Source organism: Thalassophryne amazonica, chromosome 7, assembly GCF_902500255.1.
Source record: "Thalassophryne amazonica chromosome 7, fThaAma1.1, whole genome shotgun sequence".
NCBI classification, from domain to species: Eukaryota; Metazoa; Chordata; class Actinopteri; order Batrachoidiformes; family Batrachoididae; genus Thalassophryne; species Thalassophryne amazonica.
In genome coordinates, this window is record NC_047109.1 from 44,659,234 (window position 1) to 44,677,917 (window position 18,684).

The 18,684-nt window shown below is 40.3% G+C and overlaps 1 protein-coding gene across 1 annotated transcript in view; it reads right to left on the minus strand.

The window, feature by feature from the left end:
* The window catches only part of si:ch211-1i11.3 (mitogen-activated protein kinase kinase kinase 5), an 83,410-nt gene that overhangs the window by 61,494 nt on the left and 3,232 nt on the right, over positions 1-18,684 (minus strand). Inside the window, exons 3-5 of the mRNA XM_034174090.1 lie at positions 4,614-4,801; positions 4,298-4,466; positions 477-583 (exon numbers count right to left, since the gene is read on the minus strand). Of these exons, the coding sequence (XP_034029981.1) occupies positions 477-583; positions 4,298-4,466; positions 4,614-4,801 (464 nt within the window). The remainder of the gene's footprint in view (positions 1-476; positions 584-4,297; positions 4,467-4,613; positions 4,802-18,684) is intronic.

The following is an 18,684-nucleotide window of genomic DNA, read 5'->3' on the forward strand; positions in this document are numbered from 1 at the left end:
AAGTCTGGCATACTTCAGAGGATGATTTTCTGCTAATGTTTCTTATTAATAAACATGTAACAAAGATCATGGAGTAATGACAGTGAACTGAAGCCTCGACATCAAGGTTTCAACACTTCAATGATCCTCTCAGTCCAGCTTCATCAAATTTATTTTTTCATATCAACAGAGTTTGATTCTATAAGACCAAAAGGATTCAAACCAGCGCTCATTCAACACCGTTTTACTTTTAACTCTCCACTGTAGGACCAGTTCCTTTTCTATAGGACAAGTAAAAATGTTGTCTGACTTGTCCATAGGACTGGGGGGGAAGGGGTGCATAAATAATTTTCCTTAATATGTGTCCAACAAGATCCTTCAGAGACAAAACATTGATTTTAAAGTGGACAATCTGACATTAATAGTGAGCAAAATACTGCCATAGGTCTTAATAAGCAAACAACAACATGAATGCAGTACTTGCACAGTCTGGGTACCTGTTTAGAGCAAATATATACTGAAACTTGACATTCTGATGTCTTGCTATTAGGCACATTGGCAGGTTGTTCAGAGCCTCCACCAGTTTGATCATGCCATTGTAGTCCTGGGAAAGAAATGGGTGTACAATTACAATGCATTATTAACCATATCTGATGAAATTTAAAACTTTAACTTACATAATTCAACAACAACACTGACTTAAAACTGCCAAGTACAGGACACTGCTACCTAAAAGCTGGGATGAACCAAATCAGAAGCCATAAGCTTGAATTAGTAACTTCTTCAGGCTTCTCCCTTTCTTCTGGGGGTGACCACAGCAAACTCGATCTGCATGTTGATTTTGCACAAGTTTAATGGCAGGTACCCTTCCTGATGCAATGCTAAATTATATGGCAAATGGGCATGGGTGGTCTTGAGCTGTGACCCTTCTGTTTTGGAAGCAAGTGCACTGACCATCATGCTGCCCAGAAGCTATAAACTTGAATTAATACAGTGGTTCCCAAACATCTTTTGCAGGACGTCCATTTTCTAGATAAGAACATTTCTGAGCCTCCCCCCACCCTTTACACTGGAATGATTAAAAGTGACATGCATCATGCATCTTAATTTTATTAGTTTCCCACAACCTTGTCCATGTTTTGATAGCAGTGCTCAAGCATTAACATCACCAGTTTCAGGAGATAAAGCTGATGATTTCCAGCCCAAAAACCACCAAAAATGCAGTGTGTTGGTGGGTGAATGTGCATGAATATACACACAATGCATCAGGAAAGTATTTCCAGTGCTTCACTTTTTCAACATTTTGTTTTGCCTTATTCCAAAATATAAGAGTTTTTTTCCCCTCAAAATTCTACTCACAACACCCCATAAGAGTACAATCAGAATGTACTATGAGTGCAGGTCATAACAGAAAGAGCATGGAAAAAAGGGAAAACATGATGGAGAAGTGTTGCATGTGTGACTGCACAGGGAACTGGCTGTCCACTTTGTGATCTCATGCTAAATTACGTGGTTATATTTAGCCAAATGGTGCAAATATACCTCAATAAATCAAAGCAAACTTTGTATGTGACTCAGCATTCAAGTGCAAATTACTGAATAAGCACTTCACTGCTGAAGGCAAAACAGCCCAACAACAAACCAGAACTGAACGCAGCTGCAGTGGGAGCGTGACAGAGCACCGCGGTGGAGGAAACCCAGCCGAGACCAAGACTTCAGGAAGTCAGTGACTGCAAAGCATTTCCTACCACATACTGAAAATATCCCATTTAAATAGAATGTTATGATTCTGAGTAATTCTGGACTTGTATTCCCAAAAGCATTTTAAAGTCAAGAACATGATCTGAGCCGATGGAGCTGCAGCGATACAACGTTCCACTTCAGCTGAAGACACTTTTGGAAAACACTGCTCAGTGTTCACCTGTTTTAGATGCAAATACACTCAAAGCAAACTGTAGTTTGGCACACTGGTGATTTACTCCTTGTCTGCAACAAGTCGTGTGTGTGTGAGGTTGTGTAAGCACGTGCGCTGCAGTTAGACTCCACTGTGCACATGAGTGAATATTCCATTAACAGACTTTCAGAGGGAAAGCATTTGTTAACTTGTTGATTTGGTCATTTTTCCTCACATTTTGTGCTTCCACCATGAGTGAGTTGTCTACATACTTGCATGGTTTCTTTTTTATTTGCTTTAATCATGTTTAATGTGACTGCTTACAGTTCTGTAGTCTTCATACAGTAAACACCCAGCTCTGAACAACAAGGATCAAACCCTGGTAGCTGTGTTGTAGGTGTTCACAAACAATACACACTGTACAACCCCTGGCAATAATTATGGAATCACCGGCCTCGGAGGATGTTCATTCAGTTGTTTAATTTTGTAGAAAAAAAGCAGATCACAGACATGACACAAAACTAAAGTGATTTCAAATAGCAACTTTCTGGCTTTAAGAAACACTATAAGAAATCAAGAAAAAAAAGTTGTGGCAGTCATTAACGGTTACTTTTTTAGACCAAGCAGATGGAAAAAAAATATGGACTCACTCAATTCTGAGGAATAAATTATGGAATCACCCTGTAAATTTTCATCCCCAAAACTAACACCTGCATCAAATCAGATCTGCTCGTTAGTCTGCATCTAAAAAGGAGTGATCACACCTTGGAGAGCTGTTGCACCAAGTGGACTGACATGAATTATGGCTCCAACACGAGAGATGTCAATTGAAACAAAGGAGAGGATTATCAAACTCTTAAAAGAGGGAAAATCATCAAGCAATGTTGCAAAAGATGTTGGTTGTTCACAGTCAGCTGTGTCTAAACTCTGGACCAAATACAAACAACATGGGAAGGTTGTTAAAGGCAAACATACTGGTAGACCAAGGAAGACATCAAAGCTTCAAGACAGAAAACTTAAAGCAATGTCTCAAAAATCGAAAATGCACAACAAAACAAATGAGGAACGAATGAGAGGAAACTGGAGTCAACGTTTGTGACCGAACTGTAAGAAACTGCCTAAAGGAAATGGGATTTACATACAGAAAAGCTAAACGAAAGCCATCATTAACACCTGAACAGGAAAAACAAGGTTACAATGGGCTAAGGAAAAGCAATCGTGGACTGTGGATGACTGGATGAAAGTCATATTCAGTGATGAATCTCGAATCTGCATTGGGCAAGGTGATGATGCTGGAACTTTTGTTTGGTGCCGTTCCAATGAGATTTATAAAGATGACTGCCTGAAGAGAACACGTAAATTTCCACAGTCACTGATGATATGGGGCTGCATGTCAGGTAAAGGCACTGGGGAGATGGCTGTCATTACATCATCAATAAATGCACAAGTTTACATTGATATTTTGGACACTTTTCTTATCCCATCAATTGAAAGGATGTTTGGGGATGATGAAATCATTTTTCAAGATGATAATGCATCTTGGCATAGAGCAAAAACTGTGAAAACATTCCTTGCAAAAAAGACACATAGGGTCAATGTCATGGACTGCAAATAGTCCGGATCTTAATTCAATTGAAAATCTCTGGTGGAAGTTGAAGAAAATGGTCCATGACAAGGCTCCAACCTGCAAAGCTGATCTGGCAACAGCAATCAGAGAAAGTTGGAGCCAGACTGACGAAGAGTACTGTTTGTCACTCATTAAGTCCATGCCTCAGAGACTGCAAGCTGTTATAAAAGCCAGAGGTGGTGCAACAAAATACTAGTGATGTGTTGGAGCGTTCTTTTGTTTTTCATGATTCCATAATTTTTTCCTCAGAATTGAGTGATTCCATATTTTTTCCCTCTGCTTGGTCTAAAAAAGTAACCGTTACTGACTGACAATTTTTTTTTTCCTGATTTATTATAGTGTTTCTTGAAGCCAGAAAGTTGCCATTTGAAATGACTTTAGTTTTGTGTCAAAAGCATCACCCTGCCAAAATTAGACTGTGCGTATTCTCTATGCAGCAATAAGCCACTTTAGGGACAGGCATTAAACACACCATGGCGGTACTGGTGGATTCACAAACACTGTCCAGGACGGATGGAATTTAGGGATTAGTGGCTATAGTGCTTCATGACCATTGCACACGTGTCACTCCCTGATCTCTCTGCCTGCTTTCTGTCCTTACTTCAATATGTCTGCCAAATAAAGCCTAAAAAAGTCCAAGTATTCTTTCAGCATCCATGCTGTGGTCATCAACTAAAATAATGTCAATGCCCACTAATTTATGGACCTTTGTCTATTTTGACCAAAAATTGTTGCTTGGCTTGTGTAGAAATCCCACAAGTATAAATACCAAGATGCTTGCACACTTATAAACAAACCTGAATGTCCCGGTAAGACAACAACAGGTTCATGACGATATCAGGGGTGAGCAGCTCCACACTGTCCAGGCGTGTCTGGATGCGACTCAGCTCGGTGCTCCGGGCCTCGCCTCTGAACCGCTCCCGTGCCATACGGATCTCATGCATGATTGACTCCCGGAAGTACTCGCTGACAGTATAAAGAATACAGGCATCACTGCATACCCAACTTCATGGGCTTAAAGTCAGAACACAAAATGAAATACGGTAACGTAGTTCCAGTACGAGTAAATTAATTTGGAAATCAAAGATGTTAAGGACATGGCTCATGTCTGACCTGGACTGAATATGGACATTGTTCAGAAGATGCACCAGTCTCTCCACCAGCAGGGTGAGCAAGGGCTCCAGCTGGAAATTAGGCTGGATCAACTCATTGATGCCGGTCATCATTACAGTGTCGCAGGCAAACACTTTACCCTGAGGTGACACCACATACGGGATGAACGTGTAGCTCCCACACTGCTCCTGCAGGAGGACAAATCATTCACTGCAACAGTCACAATGGAACAGCCATAATTTTTGTGTGGTGTCACCCACATGTCAGGAAATATCTCAGTTTAATGGAGTCATGTCATGAAAATATTTTTATATCCACTTTTTATATTTAAATATGACTGGATCTCAATTTAAACACCTTCAAAGTCCCACAGTGTTTTGTGAATGCAGAAACTACTCAGCTAATATTTAGGCCTGAAATGGCTCACGTTAAACTAGTTGGTATTTGAATTCCCGCTTGGCGACTGAGCTGGCTGAAGTTCTGTGTGACACGTTCAGTCTGTGGGATGACGCCAGCTGTGTTTGACACCAACTGTTATGGCGCAGTCACACTCTGACGATTAATCCGGTGCTTGCCCATGGAGAATGAAAAGTTTTGTCGTTGACCAGTGCCGAGACTGCAGACTCCGCAGGAGTTACGTCAACATCATTCGGTCAGTGCTGATGTTTGTCATGATCCCGGAAGAATTTTCAACATGCTTAAAATATTCGACATTCATGCTAAATCATCAGCAAGAGTTGAACTCCGCTCCCGGTACATCTCCTCTGTTAGTACGCCATGGCTGATCTGTTGCCCTCTGCTGGCCAAGTGGATGCACCACCTCCTCTGGATCCTTTGGGCATGAACAAATATGCAGAAATGTGTTGAATATGTCTCAACAACGCACCAGTATCAAGTGTCGCATTTGCATGGTTATATCAAGTTTATACGGGCAACGTCACATGACATCTCAAATGCTAAATGCTGATGAGCTCCATCAATCTACGCTACTGCTCCGAGGAGAGTGCTACAAATGCACCCGCCCTCCAACGGCAGAAGTACTACATCCTGTGTGAGTCAGTACGCAGTCGCCAAACGTCTAGCTCCACCACTACAATGACACCCTCTGCTGGGCTACATTGACCTGTGGTGGAGACAGGAAATTTGGACCCCTGGAGCACACCTTTGTTTGAATTTGAGACATTTATGTGAATCTTCTATATCAGCCAGAGTCAGCCAAATCCCATCATTGTGTGAATGGGCCCTTAGACACCGCAGACAATTCTGCAGAATTTATAGGCTTCTGTGCCTGTGAATGGAGAACTGCGGATTGTATCCTTTTTTGTATCATCACTCATGGCTTCATTGCAGGGGCGGTGGGTTAGTGCACTTGTTTTCAATGCGGAAGGTTCCCGGTCCAAACCCCACCCCTGCCACATTTCTCCATGTAATGTGGAGTTGTGTCAGGAAGGTCATCCGGCCTAAAACTTGTGTCAATTCAGCATGCAGATCCACCTCGGCTTTGCTGCGGTGATCCCGAATGCAAACAAGGGAGCAGCCAAAGGGACCTACCTTACTCATGACTTCATTAGTGGAGTGGAGTAGAGAAGGATTTTCATACAACAAAACAGGTCAAATCTGGGTTTGCAACCTCCCATGTGTCTTCTGGAAAATTGTAGCTGAAATTTCAAAACTGAAGAAAATCCTCTTCGATACCACTGTATAATTGCTGATGCAAAACTTGCACCGTTCATATTTTCTCCAATTGCAGCCACACAGATTTAATTTCTTCAGGCTTGTCTGGGTGTCTTGCTGGCTTTCCTCACTAGTCTCCTTACATGTTGCCTCCTCCAGACAAATTTACCAGACAGTACCAAACTGTTTGCATTCCTCATGGCCCCTTCACACATAGTGTGAAGTTTTGACGGCGTTTGGACGAAAACAGCAAAACAGCACAAAACAGTTCGAAATTAGCACACGAAACATAGCGCATGTGGAATAACTAAAATCCAGCCGGTACCTGTGGGACTCCACGCCGCTTATGTGGAATAACCAAAAAAAAAAAAAAAAAACGAAGAAGAAAAAAAAAAAAAAAAAAAAAAAACACACCACCCAGGACACAAACTCATGCCTTTCAAAAGCTCTGATTACCAGAGACTTTACCACTGAGCTACGGAGCTGTTCTTTGAAAGCTGCCTCATATCAGGAAGGACATGGAAGTATTACAAAATAAATAAATAAATAAATCTCACACCATATAAAAACACCGCATTTATCAAGCGAGCAATACAAATATGATCCGTCTGTTCCTCTGGTGATGACCCGTGGTCACAGGTATACAGTCATGAAATGACATGAATGAGAAGCAGTGTGCTCTGATCATGCCCACATCTACTGATCAGGTGTGTCCAGTTGGCCGCACGCCTGTTCTGCCCAACACACGTGTCTTGTGGACAACGCGCTGCTGCAGAGACACCACGTCATGTGGAACAGAGCTCACGTGGGTGATGTGACAGTCAGATCACCCGCTGCATGTTCTGATCTGACAGTCCGTTTCAACCTGGGGTGCTGTCAGTGTTCCTGGTCCTAGGGGAAACTACGTACAGGGTTACAGCTCAACTGCAAATTAATAAAGAGAATGGGTGATTCCCCAGATTGTGACAGAAACAAATTAATCTGCCAAAGCATGAAATTCCCAATAATATGACTGTAGGAGCCAAAGGAATATGTATTATCCCAACACAGAGACATTGTGCTAAATGATTCATCCAGTAGGAAACAAACCAGATCATTACAAGCTGTAACTTGCAAATTACCTGAAGAACGGCTCAAAATGTATCAGTGTCAGAGATGGAAATCCTTGAAGTCAATGTTTAAATACCTACCGGTGAAATAAAGCCACTGAATTTAATATTACAAGCACAAACAAGTGCTCAAAAATATCAAATGATGCAGCAGTAGTATAAGTTTTTTTCTTTTTTAAATACAGGTTCAGCAGAAAAAACACTTTCTCCAAAAAAGCTTAAAGGAAATTAAGATAACCATTTCTGTGAAAAAAAAATGCAGTCAAAATATTGCAAAAAGCTGCTTTTTCAGATCCAAAGCTATATTAAGCACATTCTGTTGCACTCAGAATTTATGCAGGGCCAAATAACGTTTAGATGTTCTTATACTATGGAAAAGGCCCAGCATGTACACAATAAAACACAGTCACTGAAAGCACAAGTAAAAGAGTCCATCCCGTCCAGAATGTGAACAAGATGGCTCAAAAATACTACAGGCTTTCTCCTCTTGTAACTCACCATATTTAAAGGACACAGAATGAGGACAAACTGATCAAACTTTGGTGAATTTTCTTAGGACTCTGGCTCATACAGATACATCGGGGCATGATACAGGGCGTGATACATAAACAGACATGTAATAAGATATTTATCACATATTACAACCGAAATCTGCCCTATACTCATAAACCAGCCCTCATGAGATACAAGAAAAAAATAGGGCTGATAAATCAAACACTTTTCCTATCAATTTTACTGCCCTGGCAACTGTGGCAATAAAATCAGGGCCATACAAATCTTAAAACAGGGTGATATAAAAAAAATACACTGACAATACCAGGATTTGTATCGCCCTGCTTTTCATCCAATTAGGAGCCCCAATTTCTCAACCCCACCAATGACACACCCCCATTTTATGCTACCCTGGTGACAAGTGCAGGATCCTGATAGAGGATACAGGTCATTTCATTTAACCAAAATGTCTGATCAAGGTGAGAGAGTTTTAGCCTCCCCAGCAGGGAGAATTCTACAACTTGAATCTCATACTGAAGTTGTGAGACGTCAAGAAGATGGTGAAAAGGACACTCATTACTTTAGAGAGACATAAGAACATTCCATAATTTACATATCTACATGATTAATGTGTATGATTATTCTAACTATTTTGATGATTATATAGATCAGACTTACTGTCTTATGCTATTTATTATTAGCACAAGTGTTGAATGAACATTGTTGGTGTAGTGAGTAAATTAGTTGTTATTAAATGGAGGCGATGATAATTATATGGTTCTTGTTCTTTATTATGTGATAAATATCTTATTACTTATTATCAGCCCATTCAAAGGCTGATACAGATACATCAGGGCATGATACAGGGTGTGATACGTAAACAGACATGTGATAATGTATACGTACCCCCATCTTTTTTTTATATTTTTCCTCTCTACATCACAATGGAGGTGAAATGCTTGTAATATAGACAGATACCTTTAGTCGATGGGTTTAACAAAAATCTTGCATTGAACATTTCAGAATTACAGCCATTTAGAGCATTTTGCATAGTATCTCCAATCCCAGTCACAAAAGCCTTTAACTCCTTCAGAGTACTCTGGTGTCTTGGTGGCTTCCCTCACTAGTTTTCTTCTTGCACATGCACTCAGTTTTTGAGAATAGTCTTGCCCAGACAGATTTATCATATAGTACCATGTTGTTTGTATTTCTTAATAATGCAAATTACATCCAAGACATGTTCACTGGATTGGAAATGTTCATTTGTCCATCACCTGACTCATTTAAAGACAGCTGGCTGTAAAAGTGTTTTTTTTTTTGTTTTGTTTTTTTACAATAAGTTTGTACTGAAAATGGAGGGACTGTTTTTGACACTTCTTGGCCACTTCAATGAAAATGTTTTCCTGATTAAATAAAAAGGTCAAGAAAATAAATAAGATCATCATTCCTAAATGGTTAAAGTTTTCTTTTTACTTGAATTAAAGCTGAAAGTTCACACTACAAGAACATCTTCACTGTTTCATGGCCAACACCAGCACCGCCTCTGTGCCAAGTATGTGGCGTATCTAGTGTGCCACTCCTCCTGAAATCACTCCCCCAATCTTAATTCTCTTTTGTACCCCTTGCCCGTCCCCTTGGCTCTACCCCTACCCCTATGCCTACCCCTTTAAAACAAGGGGTAAGGCGAAGGGGTATGCCTCTAGCCCTATGAATTGAGGCACCCCTCCGCCTTAGGGGGAAAAAAAAAAAACTACCCGTCTCAAACTGTCGTCTTCACTGTTTGTTAACATGGCAACTGAAATGCAACTTGTTGCAGTAGCCTGTTTCCTCTTTTTATTTTCTCGCCTTTCTGCGTAAAGGCAAAGAAATAGAAGCCGCAGATTTCTTCGACGCATCGCAATCATGTCATGTTAATTAATTTATTTGTGATTCATAATAATAATAATAATAATTAATAGTATTAATAATTAATTAATTAGTAATTAATTAATGTTAATACTAAGTAATCAATAATAGTAATCATTTATGTTTGATTAATCATTAATTGATTAGTAATTAATTAATTAGTAATTAAAATAAACACTTGAAATATATCAGTCTGTGTGGAATGAATGTATACATTATACAAGTTTCACTTTTTGAATGGAATTACTGAAATAAATCAACACCAGCACCTGTATGTATGTTTATGAGCTGCATCTAGTTCTGTTAACGTTATATTTCTTTTTCAAATTCTCCCATTTTTTTGTATCCAGCCCTATTTCCTTTAGAAATTTCCTTGACAAATAATAGCAGGACATCAGGTTATGTGTTACACATATACATGTGTGTGTATATATTTTCCAACTTACTCCCACTGGTGAAACTTCTCATTTTCTGCCTGAAAGCTTATTAGGAAACGAGTGTGCTCAGGGCTCGCTGTTTGTTTACAAAGTACACACACGTTACAGACCTTGAAATCCAACAGCAGGGATTGATAGTATCTAAAGATTAATGAACATACAAATTAACATGCTTATCCTTTATCATGATTTTCTCCATTGTGAGATATAAAAATGTCTTATCGTAGCGTTTGTGTGTATATGCATTATAACGCCTCAGTGCATGAGCAAAGTTACGATATTCTTCAGAACGACAATATACGCAACATGCATCCAGCAGCATACACATTGCTGTCATAGGCAACTGCCTGTGAAATTTTTTGGCAAGTTATAACTTTCTAAACAGCGTAATTTGTAATGAAAGCCGCTTTTATTTGTGTGGCTCTTTCGCGCCATGTTTGTTTCTGTGGAGACAGCGGTAAGCTCCTCCTACCCCTCCAAACGGAGTGTGCATCCAGATTCACTCCGTTTGGAGTGATTTGAAGCCCTTCGCCTACCCCCTCTCCCAATAAATCTACCTGCACCAAGGGCGGGGACGGTTCGGTGGAGGAAAAGGAAGGTGATAAGGAAGGAAACAATGTGGGGCGGGTTACGGTTAGGGTTTTCATTTGAAAAAGAAGACTTTCAACCACTGAGCAATGGTCCTTTTTTTTTTTTGTACTTAGCCCACGTAAGACACTTCTTGCATCCTCTCTGGTTCAGAAGTCTCGTGACACTGTGAATGCGACACTTGTAGCCCATTTGGGGGGCTCTTGATGCACAGACTCCAGCCCCTGTCCACTCTTTCTGAAGCTCCTGCAAGTTCTTGAATCAGTTTTGCTTGACAATCTTCTCAAACCTGCAGTCATCCCTGTTGCTTATGCTTCTTTTCCAACCACACTTTTACTTCCAGTAAACTTTCTGTGAATATGCTTTGATAAAGCACTCTGTGAAAAGCAAGTCATTTCAGCAATGACCCTCTGTGGGTTCCCTTCCCTGTGGAGGATGTCAGTGACTATCTTCTGGGCAACTGTTAAGTCAGCAGTCTTCTGTGTAATTACGGTTACGGTTATGGTAACCAAAGTGAGAGATTTGTGGTTTTTACACTGCACAAACAGACTTCGAAGAGCTTGAAATTAAATATTACCGTATTTTTCGGACTATAAGTCACATTTTTTTTTTACATGTTTTGGCCGGGCGTGCGACCTATACTCCAGAGCGACTTATAAATGAAAAACATACCGGTAGATTCTCAATTAATTTATCTCAATTAATTTACTGTACTAAAACAATTTTACGTGACAGAGTCGCTCTATGTTTTAAAATGGCCACCGGAAACGGAAATGCAATGCATCATGGGCACTGTAGTATTGCGGCCGCCCTATAGGTCACGCTGGTCGCGTTAAACAATCAGAACAGAACATTGGACGTGTATTCCTAACCTCACCCAGACAATGATTGTGAAACAGCGTGTGAAACAGCGTGTGAAACAGCGTGTGAAGCAGACGAACACGGTGCTTGCTGTTATTCCGGGAGGGCTAACAAAACAGCTTCAACCCTTGGATATCAGTGTGAGCAGAGTGTTTAAGTTGATGCTGAGAGCTGCGTGGGAGCAATGGGTGAGCACTTGGAAGCACGGTCTACACTTGGAAGGAGCTGACGTCGACACCACAGGGAGGTCATGAACTCCGCAGGTAGGTGCTGCACGAACATGGGCAGCTGACACCTGGTGTGTACTATGGTACACAGCGGGTGATATGTTAGAAAAGAACCGTTCAGCGATGGTGCGGGTTATGGTTCGGCTCGCAATGTGGTCCGGAAAATACAAACATATCCGTAGGTAAAATGCAGCTCACGAGGGGGCATGCAAGGCTTGTGTGACTGTTCCTGCGACTTCTGACTACCATAGAAAAATACATTTTTCAACATTACTTATAACTTAACAAGACAACGGAGAAGGCCCAAAAAAATGCCACCAAAAAGAAAATCATACTCTGCAGATTACAAGTTGCGACTGGTGAAATATGCATCTGAAAACGGTAGCCGTCACAATATTATCATCTGAACTTTTCATGTTAACATATCTGTATGTCCATGCGACTTATAGTCCAGTTTGACTTATTTATGGTTTATTTTTCTTTACAATGGATAAAGTGGCTGGTGCGACTTATACTCCGGTGTGACTTATAGTCCAGAAAATACGGTATAAGAGTTCGAGATATGAATTTTCCTTTTTTTTTTAGCTGTAGGCCATAGTTAAAACAAACAAACAAAAAAATGCTTGAAACATTTGTAATGAGTGCACGTTATATATTTTCACTTTCTGAAAAATGAAAACAATTTCTGGATTTTTTCACAATATTATGTATATATTTTAATGTACCTGCTGTGTAGTTCAGGAAATGTAAATTCATATACAGTAGTGTTCAGAATAATAGTAATGCTATGTGACTAAAAAGATTAATCCAGGTTTTGAGTATATTTCTTATTGTTACATGGGAAACAAGGTACCAGTAGATTCAGTAGATTCTCACAAATCCAACAAGACCAAGCATTCATGATATGCACACTCTTAAGGCTATGAAATTGGGCTATTAGTAAAAAAAAAGTAGAAAAGGGGGTGTTCACAATAATAGTAGTGTGGCATTCAGTCAGTAAGTTCATCAATTTTGTGGAACAAACAGGTGTGAATCAGGTGTCCCCTATTTAAGGATTAAGCCAGCACCTGTTGAACATGCTTTTCTATTTGAAAGCCTGAGGAAAATGGGACGTTCAAGACATTGTTCAGAAGAACAGCGTAGTTTGATTAAAAAGTTGATTGGAGAGGGGAAAACTAATAACGCAGGTACAAAAATTATAGGCTGTTCATTTACAATGATCTCCAATGCTTTAAAATAGACAAAAAAAAAACAAAAAAACAGAGAAGCGTGGAAGAAAACGGAAAACAACCATCAAAATGGATAGAAGAATAACCAGAATGGCAAAGGCTCGCCCACTGATCAGCTCCAGGATGATCAAAGACAGTCTGGAGTTACTTGTAAGTGCTGTGACATTTAGAAGACGCCTGAGTGAAGCTAATTTATGTGCAAGAATCCCCCGCAAAGTCCCTCTGTTAAATAAAAGACATGTGCAGAAGAGGTTACAATTTGCCAAAGAACACATCAACTGGTCTAAAGAGAAATGGAGGAATATTTTGTGGACTGATGAGAGTAAAACTGTTCTTTTTGGGCCCAAGGGCTGCAGACAGTTTGTGAGATGACCCCCAAACTCTGAATTCAAGCCACAGTTCACAGTGAAGACAGTGAAGCATGGTGGTGCAAGAATCTTGATATGGGCATGTTTCTCCTACTATGGTGTTGAGCCTATATCACATACCAGGTATCATGGATCAGTTTGGATATGTCAAAATACTTGAAGAGGTCATGTTGCCTTATGCTGAAGAGGACATGTCTTTGAAATTGGTGTTTCAACAAGACAATGACCCCAAGCACACTAGTAAACGAGCAAAATCTTGGTTCCAAACCAACAAAATTAATGCCTCGCAGATGTGAAGATATCATGAAAAACTGTGGTTATACAACTAAATACTAGTTTAGTGATTCACAGGATTGCTAAAAAAGCAGTTTGAACATAATAGTTTTGAGTTTGTAGCGTCAACAGCAGATGCTACTATTATTGTGAACACCCCCTTTTCTACTTTTTTTACTAATAGCCCAATTTCATAGCCTTAAGAGTGTGCATATCATGAATGCTTGGTCTTGTTGGATTTGTGAAAATCTACTGAATCTACTGGTACCTTGTTTCCCATGTAACAATAAGAAATATACTCAAAACCTGGATTAATCTTTTTCATTTTCATTGTAGATGAACAGCCTATAATTTTTTGCACCTGCGTATAAGTTTTCCCCTCTCCAATCAACTTTTTAATCAAACTACACTGTTCTTCTGAACAATGTCTTGAACGTCCCATTTTCCTCAGGCTTTCAAAGAGAAAAGCATGTTCAACAGGTGCTGGCTTCATCCTTAAATAGGGGACACCTGATTCACACCTGTTTGTTCCACAAAACTGATGAACTCACTGACTGAATGCCACACTACTATTATTGTGAACACCCCCTTTTCTACTTTTTTTTTTTACTAATAGCCCAATTTCATAGCCTTAAGAGTGTGCATATCATGAATGCTTGGTCTTGTTGGATTTGTGAGAATCTACTGGTACCTTGTTTCCCATGTAACAATAAGAAATATACTCAAAACCTGGATTAATCTTTTTAGTCACACATCACTACTATTATTCTGAACACTACTGTACAATTATGAATGTCATATTTCTCAGTGCAGGGTCTGTGAATGATCTAATGTGAACCTTGTGAAACTGCTGTTTCACTAGATTTTGCAGTACTTCAGGCTGGCATACTTCAGCAGGATGAATTAAAAAAATGTTACAAGTGAGCAAACTCCATGAGAATTAGACCAGATTAAAAGGTTGTAAATAAGATCTTTATGTACAACCCCAAATCAGAAAAAGCTGAGACATGGAAAATGGCAGAGGTCCCACAGTGATTCTGAATTTTACTTTGACTCCCTATTCATTGGAGAGAGTATGACCCAAACATGCCATGTTTTGTGTGGGCAACTACATTTGTTAATATACATCCATTCTTGTATTTAAAGCCTGCAAGTCACTGACTTCATTTACACCAATCATTAAGAAATACAAATGATGCTGTGTGGTAAATCTGTGCTAAAAAGACAGTTCTCAAAAACTGCCAAAAGGAGAAGTGTGAAGGAAGCCATCAAGACACTTGTGACAGCTCTGAAAGGATTACAGGCTTCTGTGGATGAGTGGAGAAACTTGGAATGGTGCAATGTGCGTCTGTTGCATCCACATTCACAGCTTCATGTTGGAGTACAGAAGGATTGGAAAAACCCGGTGTTGCAGACCGAACAGAAAAAAAATCGGTCCCCCCTGCCTTCACTGCACATGCATCATTTTGGAGCATCAGCAGCGATTCACTGATTATTGCCTCCTTTCTGCTTGGAAAAAAAAAAAGGCTGCAAAAAATACAGACTCAAACAGGAAAAAAAACATGGCTGGAAAAAGTGCACAGAAATGTCTACAAGTGCAGTGCCTGGTCTACTGGGGCACATTGTCTGTAGCCCATGGTGGACTGTTTGACATCAAACAGCATGCTTCTGGTGGTGGACACATTAGAGACATGAGGGACAACAAAACCAGGGGAACCCTTGACCGGTTTGTTGTCAACCAGGCAACACCAGAGGTAGATAGGTTATGTAAAAAAATAAGAATGATTTCTTTAACACTCTGGTTAAGGTTAATATGGGAAGGTATAATGAATTTAAGCATTTTATTGTCAAAGAAATTGCAATTTTTGTGTGTAATAAACAGGGACAATTGATAGACGAGTACATAAAATAGACAAATAATACATAAAAATAATAGAATCTTGCTCAGAGTTTTACTCTGTATTACTGAAAAACACCTTTAGGCTCCAATTACAGATAAGAACGACAAGTCAGAAATGTGACAAATGTACATTCATGTCCGAGTACCACGAATTTGGATTGAATTTGATGATTTGGGGCAGAGGCGTCACGCACCGCCGCAGACTGTAGCACCCAGTTATCACGCATTACGATAAATGGCACGAACCCCTGGCGAGTCATCAGGAATCGTAATGCACAGTCAAGTATATTGTCCCGCGTTGTTGCGCACCATTGTGAACTGTCACGTCCTGCCTTGAAACTGTCAAGAATATTTGGAATCGCACAAATTTGATATAAATATACAGATGGCTCCACACACACCCCACAGTCATTCTACCATCAGCTGCTGGACAGTTCCCATCGCTCCAGATCGATCCACAACATCCAGATGGATCCACAGCAAAAGAAGAACTCTGTGATTGTGTGCTATTTATAGATGCAAGCAAAAATATGTAATTACAACAATATTCAAAACGAAGGAAAACCCAATTCCTTTCAACAAAACTTTTTATTTTAACTCTACCAAAACGTAACAATTCACACACAGATAACCTGGAAACATTTTTCAGACTGACACCTCATTACCACTTACTCCCTTATTACGTTGTCATGCCAAAATTCTACAACTGCTCACACAGTCAAATCGGCACCACAGTTCTGTCACACACGTCAGTACTCACTGAGCACCACCCCTGTCATCCTGCCTGTGGCTCCACGGACTCGCCACATGGCCCTACCTCTGAAAGACTCAGTAGCTGGAGGAGGCCCACATTTGAATGAGATGTCTTGCAGGTCCGATGCAGTGGACTGGGTCCTGACGGCACCGTAGCCGGGGAAGTGCTGCTGCACCCATTCCCTGTCCTACGTGTGCCACAGGTCTGGGGCGCCTGACATCGGAGCCCCATCAATTTGCACATCCGGGTACGCATGGAGTCGTGCCACACCTTCAGCTCCTGAGTGGACACTCCCATCATGCTGCTCCCACAGGACGTCTTTTTTCTGGATGTCTTTGAAGTCAGGCAGACGTTTTGAATACATGCAGGGGTTGGCCTTCAGAAATTCAACCACCTTTGCTTTCTGCTCCTCGGTGAGAGCTGTTACAACACGAGGAGTGGGCTTCTTCCTCCGCCAGACTGGAGGAGCAGAGATATCTGGCTGCACGTGGCTCTCCTCTGGGTCCTCTGGAGCCAACTCACTCTACCAAACATCAGAAACAACAGCAGGAGGAGAAACAACTGCAGGAGTGCCCTAAGGAGCATCAGTTTCAGCAGGAGTACGTCATAGTCTGGAACACGACTTGGTGCCACTTTGCTTCTTTAGCATACTGCTGGAACCAAAAGGAATTGAGGAAATGTGGTGCAGCAGGGTTTAAATATCAATCATGAGAGCACACGTGTGAGAAAACAGCGATACGTGACGCCGCCTGAAAGCACGTGACAATCGTGTCAGTTACTGACAGCTTTCGTGTCCATTCGGAACGACACGTGACAGTATGGGCATCAAGAAATACACTACGAATGCTGTCACGGATCAACACTAATAACCACGTATCGACGCGCTCAGGTGCGACTTCCAGGACTCTGGATTATTTTTGACATTCGTGAAAGATTTTTTGGCAGCCAAAAACATGCGCCACGAACATCAGGTACGTCATGGACCGACACCTGTTGTGAGGAACTCTATTCAGATGCGTTACATCACATTATGAATGTGCCACGAATGACGGGAATATGATATTTGCAACGCATCCTGCCTACGTGCAAACACAGCCTTATTGCAGCAACAGCTCAAAATACAAATGGAAAAAAAAAAGCAGTGGCCACATTAAGCTTTTGAATTCATGAGTTAAATTTGTTTTGTTTTTACAACAACTGTACAGTCGTGGCATTTGAGCCACAAGTGTTTATATTTACAAGTTTTCCACAGAATCTTTTTGCACTCTTCTACTAAAATGTGCATTATTACAGGAATGTTCTGATTTCTATTGTTTTCTATTATTTTATACTGCTTTAAATTAAACAGGACAGTTGTGTTCAAGAAATATATTTATTTTTATTACGTTTTAAAGTTAAGCCAGACAGAGTTTTGGTAAAGAAAGATTTTAATTTTATTCTGTTAAGTTAAGCAGGACAGGTTTCTGTTTAAGAAAGAGATGCATTTATGCATTTTATTCTGTTAATTTTGTTATTTTGCACTAAAAAAAAAACAACCCTAAATTGTTTAGAATTTGTTTACCATGTATTTCTATCACTCAAAAACATGCATCTAGTTTAAAAATCAGTTCACACACACACAAAAAAGGCAATAAATAAATAATCAAATTCACCGGGCTGGGAGGGGTGAAGACAATCAGGTCAGCCAGCCCTGCCCATGAAGTGTTACTTATTTTATTTGATTTTTTTTTTTTTTTAAGAGTTGGCAACCCTACTCAGCCTGAATAGTCACTCTTTTTTGAGAATTGCCTAGAAGTATATTCAGTGACGCAGTGGCGGCACCAGGAAATTTTTGTTGGTGGAGCTGAGGTAAAAGTTGGAAGGGCTCTACAAAATGTCGTCGAAATGAACAATACATAGTAAATTGCTTTATAAATACCAAGGTATATGTTTTAGTCACCTGTGCTCCTCTAAAATGTGGTATCAATACACACAGACACATCACTTAGAAAGATTGCATTCATCACTTTGCTCAGTTACGCAATATTGAGACATTCTCAGTGCAAAACTGCAGTTGAGATCCACAAATATGTCAGTCGCTATTCACATTATTGGCAGAATTATTGGGGGGCTGAGGGGGGAGCTTGGCTCATTACTGGGAGGGCTTAAGGCCCCCTTGGCGCCACCACTGCAGTGACTTGGAAAAATGTTCACGTATCCCCCGATACACCTCAAGAAAAGTGGTTATTATTGAATATATGTATATCAGATATAT